General features: G+C 42.2%; 1 protein-coding gene across 1 annotated transcript in view; it reads right to left on the minus strand.

Annotated features, from left to right (window-relative positions):
* The window catches only part of LOC128684022 (uncharacterized), a 319,563-nt gene that overhangs the window by 200,040 nt on the left and 110,059 nt on the right, over positions 1-9,464 (minus strand). The window contains exons 3-4 of the mRNA XM_070093438.1: positions 2,545-2,718; positions 556-769 (exon numbers count right to left, since the gene is read on the minus strand). Of these exons, the coding sequence (XP_069949539.1) occupies positions 556-769; positions 2,545-2,718 (388 nt within the window). The remainder of the gene's footprint in view (positions 1-555; positions 770-2,544; positions 2,719-9,464) is intronic.

A 9,464-nucleotide genomic window follows, 5' to 3' on the forward strand; every position in this document is an offset into this window, starting at 1 on the left:
TCAACCAGGTCGAGTCCTCTTTCCAGTTCACACTCGACGAGAAAGTCGATGGCACTAAAACTCTCCACGATGTTCTACTTTGCAAATCTGATCATGAACTACGTTTCAACGTTCCCCGCAAACCTATCAAACAGCAGAACCATCACTACTGCTCGCACCAAGATACCAAGGCTAAACGCGGCGCACCAGAGGCTGCTTCCTAAATGCTCTCCGTATTTGCAGCAGCGAATTCCTTGAAGAAAAAAGCTCCATCCTAGAACAGATGTTTTCAAAGCTTCACTATCCTCGTCATTTAACCAGAGACTGCAAGCGACGTGCGTAAAAACCTTCAAATCACCAAGACGAGGCAACGGAAAGAAGATAAATAGCCCTTCATAACAACTCTACTAATATACAGCTTGTCAGAGGATAAAACAATATGTGTAGAAGTAGGGTAGCTGTTGGGCTAGTAATTTTGAGTTGTATGTGCCTTCATATAGATAAACCGTTCTGTTTGTTTATAAGATGTTTGTGGTTCCTCTCCCTTTCCAGAAACGTAGCCCCGGCGTGACCTACCTTGGTTCTGCGGCGTGGATACACTGATCATGGTGGTGACGAGGGAGGCTATCCGCACAGCCTCCAGGGAGGAGGTGGAGAGGTCACGGTAGAGCTTGTAGAGATGGTAAACTGTGAGCAGCACCACCAGCACGTTGGTGACGATCCACAACACGTTGAGCACATAGTGACGCAACGGACCCGTGATCAGCGGACATGACGGGGCGTTGTGCTCCTGCAGGTAGGAGAAATATGAGAGTGAGAGAGAGAGATAAAGATAGAGAGAGAGAGAGAGAAAGGAAGGGAGAGGGATGATGAACCAACGATTTGAAAAGGTGGTCGTCGTGTAATCAAGAAGAGCAGTGGAATCAAGAAGAGGGTAGACTAACAGAGACTGGAAAACATCTCTAGATCAATAAATGATTTTAAAATTTGCTGAGCGAAGTGGATACATCATAATCAATTACCCCTGATAATGCATCTTCATGAGGATTTGAAAGAATGAACAAAAGCACTCTGTGAAAGCGACAAAAATCTTAACAACTGACTGAAAATGGGGTAGATGCTAATAAGATATAAAATATAACAGCAATATTCAAGCACGGGAACAGACACAAATAATTCTAAACTCCAGACATAAAGTGTTGATATGGGTAATTCTCAAGATATCTCAGATGTTCTGAAGGACAATGGTTACGTGCATAGAGAACTAATGATTATGAAAGTGGGGAAACAAGATAGTTCGACAGGGGTAAATCCGTCTTACGACACTAGTGAAGTTCTTAAACACGGTGACACATATAAAGCAGGAAAGAGAAAAGCATAAGTACAGAACGTAGAAGTCATTTATTGCTGTACCACAACAAGTATTTTCACAACTAGAGGATCAGACAGGTATAACGAGACTTCCTCAGGACAGAAATATCGTGTTGGTTAGAGAAAATGCGAGTACAAACAAGTGAGCACTCACAAAAATCCACACACAGGTGGGACCAGGAGCTCTGTGACCCCTGCAAACACAAATAGGTGAGTAAACACACACACAAACACACCAATTACAATACACACCCTCTATTCCTTCCCTTGAATCTATCTATCACCTTTAATATCGTCCTACCACATCCTTCGACACCTATTTAACTTTCAGAATGTCAGATACCTGGAGTTTACCTGGAGAGAGTTCCGGGGGTCAACGCCCCCGCGGCCCGCCGGGGGTACTATACTTCAGCGGCCCGGAAGTATAGTGGCAAGATAAAAATAATCTTCACTGAGACAACAACCAGAGAAGCAATCAAAGACGTCAGGTAGACCTACATGAAGACAATCATGCAATCTGACACATAAAATCAGTTGAAGAAGAAATTCAACGATGTTGGGAAAAAGCTAAGCGGAGATCTCAGTGACAAGTGAGGGAGAGAAAAAAAACCAGCAAAACTCGTGAAATCAGATAATGATTACCAGCACGTAAGAGAGATGATAACAGACAAGCAGACATACAGACAGCTAACGAGGATGTAGGGAAAGTTTGACAGATTAAAAGCAGACAGGAAGATGAGAGAAGAAACATAAGAGGACATCAAAAGAATATATAACAAAACACTGTTAATGAAGTCAGAAGCAAAAACGCAAACGCAGCCTTCTCTAAACCATTACAGTGGTGTGAGAGGGCAAATGTATAATATTTCTGATTGCATATAATCAAGCTTACAGTGGTAGAACATGAAGCAGCCAGACTAAACAAGGCACACAAGGAAACTCAAGACACGCGGGGAGACATGCGTAAGCACATGGGAAAACACGCAAAGGCACAGGGAGACACCTATAGACACGCGGGAAGGAAAGCACAGTCACAGGAAAACACCTACAGACAGACGGAGAGGCAAACACAAACACAGGAAGACACGGGAAGGTATGCACAAACACAGGAAGACACGGGAAGGTATGCACAAACAAGGGAGACACGTACAGACACACGGAAAGGCAAGCACAGACACAGGGAGACACGCCCACCTCGTCTATATTAGCGGCGAGCGCCCCAGAGAGAAAGGTGGGTCCCAGGTTGATGGTGATGGAGGCAAACCATATCATGAAGGTGCCGAAGAGAACGCACTGCGGCGACTCCATCAGCAGCGGCATTGTCTTGTGGTCAGAGTCCTCTGGTAGCAGCGGCGCGTCGTTCAACACCTGAGGAAAACGACAACCAGGTGGGGCGACCGTGCTACTGCCTGGTGCAGTACTCCAGGGGATGGGGTTAATAAGGAAGAGGCGGATCTGGGGCAATGAGGACAATATATTACTGGAAGAGGCGGACGAGACAGCTAGGATGAAGGGGAGACAGGAGAGATTATTTTATTTTGTCATATTTAGTGATTCATATTAGATTTGCAGCATTATTTAATTACCCAGGAATTTCCTTTTTTTGTAGTCTGTTGTTGTAGCAATGCTGGCCTTGCAGTACTCACTTAGTTCCACTCACCTAGTTGTGGTTGCAGGGGTCGAGTCACAGCTCCTGGCCCCGCCTCTTCACTGGCCGCTACTAGGTCACTCTTCCTGCTCCATGAGCTTTATCAAACCTCTTCTTAAAGCTAAGTATAGATCCTGCCTTCACTAAATCACTTCCCAGACTATTCCACTTCCTGTTGACTTAAAATTATTTTGAATGTCTTTTGTAGTTCCCATTCCTGTGATAGACTGGTCCCGTTGCATCATCTACCAAGAAAATCTCGAAAAAAAATTATAGTGGCCAGTTCTCAGCAGGAACAAGAATAAGAACAGAGTTCGTGCATTTGAGTTGTTTTGTTGATGCTCTCTTGGCCTACTATGCTACTGGTGGCAGAAAGTTGATATTTGTTCTTCAAGACTTTTTCTTTGCTGCCAAACTGTCCGAAAGGTAATATAAAAGTTACCGAAATTGCTACTGAAAGCTGGTGAAAGCAGCCACATGGCCAACATCCTACTCTGGGTCTTAATTTAACTGGGAATCAGCAACTGACTTACAGTCCTGCTGTCTGCTCTGTGAACAAGAGGTTGGTGCCAAGCGACCTCTTCACTCGCTCCGGAAAGTTACCCTTGTTGAAAAACTCACGAAACAAAGCGATGCCTCGAAGAAGAGGCAGAAACTGTGATAGGCAGGATATTATAACATTCACTGGTATACGATTATGTGGTGCATGATGCGTGATGCGCACCGAGTACGTCATTTTCATTCTGCGTGCATCACATGCAACCAGACATAATGCATTCCATCAATAACACTGGACATCAATAAATCTGCTGCTTCTATAAATGAAAGCGCTTTAGATTACATTTTATCATGCTAAATTTGAAGTCAGAATAACTTATCACATAGAATATTGGCAACACATGTGGGTCTATGTTACCCGGAGTACACCTCTTGGGCGTTCTGGGGGTCAGCGCCCCCGCGGCCCGGTCCATGACCAGGCCTCGCATGTAATAATTTGAATACAACTCTGAGAAAAAGCCTTGTGGCTGTCTGCTTACATGCATAAACACGACTCATGCGTACCATGTCTGATTGTCAGGAACAGTCTGAGAGCATCAGTTGTGCTCTAGTCGTCTCAGTGTTCAGACATATTTACAGAATGTTACTATTCACTGTGTACATTTTTTTTTTTCCCTAAAATTGTCATTCTTCGCCACATACACATATCCACATTTACATTCGATATATTTTGCTGTTATATGAAATTTTTATTTCAGATTAACATGCACATATGAGGATGTCTTAACAGTGCAAATTATTATTGTAATCATAGCAAAGCGCTAAACTCAAAAGGGTCATAGAGCTGAACAGTGCAGATAGCTTTTGCTATGTATGTAGCATGTATGCACTACGTGATCAAGAAAAACATAATAAATCGAATCAAGCACCATTTGGGTTGCAAGATAGTTGATCGAGATAAAACACAGACTCCAAACACGTACCGTATTCTTTGTGCCTCTGGACTGACACAATGGATGACAGGGAAACGTACATCAATGCCATTTGGAGTCTCAATGGTGTGGTCACAACCAGAGAATCATCTGAATAACTGTTGGTTCTGTATGGCTCAAGTTGTTAGTTTCACGAAGGGAACCAAGAACAGAGCCAGACTGGGAGTCATCATTAAAGTCTGTGTTACATAGTAAAGACACTGCTGTACCTGTGTCACAGTGAAGTCACTGCTATACCTGTGTCACAGTGAAGTCACTGCTATACCTGTGTCACATAGTGAAGTCACTGCTATACCTGTTCCACCAGTTGCTTATGACACTGCAGTGAAAAAACTGATAAAACTGATCTGAGACTTTGTAACAACCTCAATCATTCTACTGTAGTTATATAACCCTGTCAGTGACCTCTTCCTATCGAAGTACAAGACAGAATTCCTTGGATCCCGCTTTTAGCAGAAAGAAGAAAACTATCTGGTGTCATGCACACCATACTAACTTAGCCGGATTCTATTAAATGGATAATGATGGTCAACATTCTTACGAAAGAACTAGGCTATGAACACCATTCTCATTAATGTAGGTTATTAATCGGTTCCAGGAAGGTCAGTTTGATAGCAGTGCTCCTTGAAAATGGCAATGGAAATCCATCTATGCCAGTGACTCGTATCGTAGCAAACGAGTCCAAGGAAACTGTACTCAAACTAACCAAATACAACGACCACAAATGGAATAGTAATGGTCTCAAACTTGTTTATACGCTAACCACTAAAAGATCAAAGAATGGCCGGCAAGAAAAGACCAGATTCCAGGAACATTCAACATACACCATATGCCATTGGTGTATGCTTGAAAGATATTATTTAAAGATATTATTTTTGCAGGATTTCTTTATATAAATGAAAAATTTGGAGGAGTTTTAAATGATGCAAAACCTATGGCCAGAGTATTTGTTGGGCACACATGTATGAGCTCTTACCCGAACCAGTTTTAATTGGAAAACTGACCCCACTGGAGCTAGGCTGCATGGGAAGCCTTCAGACAATTATGCAGAGTTAATACACAACATCACAGACGACTATAGAGCTTTGGCTTGACGTATATCCCTGTCAATGAACTTTCTTCATTCACACCTGAACGTCTTTCCATCCAATCCTGATGCTGTTAGTGATAAGCATGGTGAAAGGTTTTTCCAGAATATCAGTACAATGAAGGAACGCTATCAGGGGCGTTTCAGTCCCAACATGATAGGGGATTATCGTTGGTTTCTTCACAGAGACACCACTGTTAGTTATAACATGATATGGGACTATTGTTGGTTTCTTCAGAGACACCACTGTTAGTTATAACATGATAGGGGGGACTATTGTTGGTTTCTTCAGAGAGACATCACTGTTAGTTATAACATGATAGGGGGGACTATTGTTGGTTTCTTCAGAGAGACATCACTGTTAGTTATAACATGATAGGGGAGACTATTGTTGGTTTCTTCAGAGAGACACCACTGTACCACTTTAGTCATAAGCGTAAACTTAAATGCTTAAAGCATTTTAAAATGCTTTCTACTTCCAGCAAGAATATGTTCCTTAATGTTCTTAAAACATAGTTTATTAGTTACTTTATTATAGGGAGTAAGTTATTAATAACGCATTATATTGCCTATGCTGTAAATTTTGATGCAATATAATTTATAGATGAATAATTCTTGAAATCATATGCTTTCCAATAACTGAAAATCTTGATTTGCTAGCTCAATTTCGACTTCAAATTTGGAATCAGCATGTTCATATTGCATTTAGAACACCTTCAATCATCTCGGTAGAAGACCGGATATTTTGTGCTTGTTGTCAAGTGTAATCAGCTAAAAGCCAGGTTGCTTACTGGCACTGTGAGTGAAGTGGCCACCTGATATGCCAATATGAAAGCATCAGAGTGAGGAGGAGGGTGGACGTTAAGCTATCTTTCCTTGTAAATATAATTCACCACGAAGGCCCCTCATCAGTTCTGTTCACTGTATGGTGTACAAGCTTTAGCCAGCGAGAGTACTCTTTTCCCCAAGTTCCCCAGTCACTGGAAGGTTTGCCCACAGAGAAGGAATCTTGAAGGATTTCACTCGGTGTTTCTTCAACTCTTTTAATCAGAGCTGAGAAAAATGTCACAGACTGATTTCACCGAGGACATGTACCGAGAAGTGTCCATGCAGGTAGGGATTCGGGATGACCGTGAGTCCAGGTGGGATCGAAGGTGAGAATTTCGATGGACTGGTTTAACTTTCAGGGCAGCAGTTTCAACAATATTATTTTCTTCTGATTTCTTAGGAAATAACCTATTCATTGATCACACTTCCTAGAAGATCTGTTCATCACACGTGATGACAAGCAGTTGGGCATCGAAGTCCAGGAGAACCTGACGCACGGACTGTCCTCTATAACGCTCATGCACTGAATTAGAGTTTCGAATGTGCTGCTGAAGACTTCAGGCTCCGATGTAATCATCAGTCTTGTCTCTCACTCTCTTGTCAATGTAAGTTGTCTAGTACTGTGTGTTTTATATTTTGATGTAAGTCATAAGTATTGTTGTGAAATTTATCTTATGTTTAAATCTTAACTATCATTGCATTGTTTTGGTTTTAACGCCAGATGATTTATATTACCAAGTTCTTTAAAGTCCTCAACAATATTTTTGTCTGAGTATCTCGTTACTTCTAATATTTTGCTCTTAGGTCCATCATACCTGTGAGTCAGAGAGGAATAGCATATAGCATTATGGTTCACCCTTAAGACATTGCTCTCCATGTACATTTATGGATGAAAACCCTTTCCTAAAATCTTACATTCCTTGTGATCTCCGTGTGTCAATCATTTAACAGAATGGGAAAACTGAGTGACAAATACTTGTGAGACCAGAGAAGGAAGCAGTAAGCCCCGTCCGGTCACATAGTACCTACAAAATAACACCATTATTTATTGGCTCGTAAACCCAGGTAGCATTAACGTCTTTGCTATGACTTATTTACCAGGCAGTAGCAATACCGTTGTCTGGCCTTGTTTATCCAGACAAAAGCAACACCTTCCCTTGACTTCGTGTACACAGAGCGTAACAACAAGCAAATATCACTAAGGAGGCCCTTTTGTTGGTTTTCCTATAATAAGATGGAAAAATGATGCTTGGTTACCTATATCTCAGTCCTAAAGATATTCTGCCACTCTCCAAGGCAACGAAATACCCAGGAAAGAAGCCTTGGAAATCTCGGGAAAATTTTTTTTCTTTCACCAGGGACACTTCACAGATTTCAGAATGATGTAGAACGATCTTCATCACTGAGAGCTCCTTCGGTAAACTGGTACTCAGGTATGACAGAGACAGGTGACTAGTACATACATAATACATCTTGTCCTCACGAGCTCGTCTGATATGTAATGTTCCATGGGAGATAAATATAAATATATCAGTTGCTTTTTTTTATAATTCATGGCGATTTCTTTATGATTCCTCATTTTCATTTTGCTTTGAAAAAGTTAAAAAAAATTTTTTTCAAATTCGACGCTTCAAACAAATTTAGGACGAATGCGGACAGAATTTGCTTATTTCCAGAAATAATGCTGAAAGGTACAGAAACATATCATTGAAACGATCTACTGACTTTACTAAAAGGCTCGAGGATGGGATAGCCATTATATCGAGAGAGAAGAGACAAAGAAGTCAGACTTATAGTACTGGAAGGTAAACAGTCACAACAAGGCGAGGCTTACACAGCTGGAGGAGTGAATCTTTATATCTAGGGGGGTATAGAACGACGAGCTAGTTGGTGGTGGGTAGTGAGTGGTAAATGGAGAGGGAAAGCGACAGAATGGACGGGGGTCGAGGTGGATTGGTTATCGGCTGAGGGAGCAGGTGGTGGGCGATTAATGGTGGCCGAGTGTGGAGGGGACGTTCGGATTATAGTTAGGTGGACATGGCACGAATGAGAGGGGAGCGGGCGACTGGTGGTGGCTAGAGAGGGTGAGCAACAAGTGGTAGGTAAAAGAAGAGTAGGTGGTGTGCTGGAAGCTGCAGGGTGACACCGCTAAGGTTGGCAAATGGAAAGTGGTTGGCAGATTTATGGTAGGTGGAAGGTACAGGGAGCAGGCAATGGGTGATAAATGGAAGGATAGGTGAAGGATGAGTGGATACGGGAGGTAACTAGCGGAAGGAGTGTTCCATGAAGAGGATGGATGGTAATGGATAGTGGATGGAGGATTGGATAGACGAGGAACGTGTGAGTGGTGACTGGCGGCGAGGACGGGTTTTCCTTCTATTATCTACACAATGCAGTTCTTGTCGGTTCCAGCTGCATGTATATTGATCCTTAGGGAAAAACCGTGTATCAGACTTGTCGGGACAGACAAAACCTCAGCCCGTAAGCGAAAGTTATTTTAACACACACACACACACACACACACACACACACACACACACACACACACACACAGTGCGAGGGGACAAAACTTCATGCTGCTGTATATACGTCTGTGTGAGTGGATGTTTGACTGTGGTGTTGGTCGTTTGGATACATGAAGCGAATACTACAGTGGAATCCAGATGCTGCCTACCTGCCTCTTGCCACACTCCTCTCTGGGGGCGGGTGTAGGTAATGTGTGGTACTGGACATCGTCAGGAAGCCATTAAGCTACCCACCTCTCCGATGATCGTTAGTATTTATCTCTGTACTATTATTATTATTATTATTATTATTATTATTATTATTATTATTATTGTGTCTCTTTTTTTTTACAACCTTTTCCTATCCTGACTTTTGGAACAATAGTTTTAACGTGACGTTAGATTATTTCTTTCTCTCGCTCATCTTTTAAAGCCTTCAGGTAATGGAGAAAGTGAATCACTTGATGTGTTGATAACTGCTGTGAGTACTTTTCTTCCGTAGCTGTGTGTTTTGAGTGGGCCAGCGGGACCACGAGGGATCATATCGGCTGCAGGTC

The sequence above is a fragment of the Cherax quadricarinatus genome, chromosome 3, assembly GCF_038502225.1.
Source record: "Cherax quadricarinatus isolate ZL_2023a chromosome 3, ASM3850222v1, whole genome shotgun sequence".
Lineage (NCBI taxonomy): Eukaryota > Metazoa > Arthropoda > Malacostraca > Decapoda > Parastacidae > Cherax > Cherax quadricarinatus.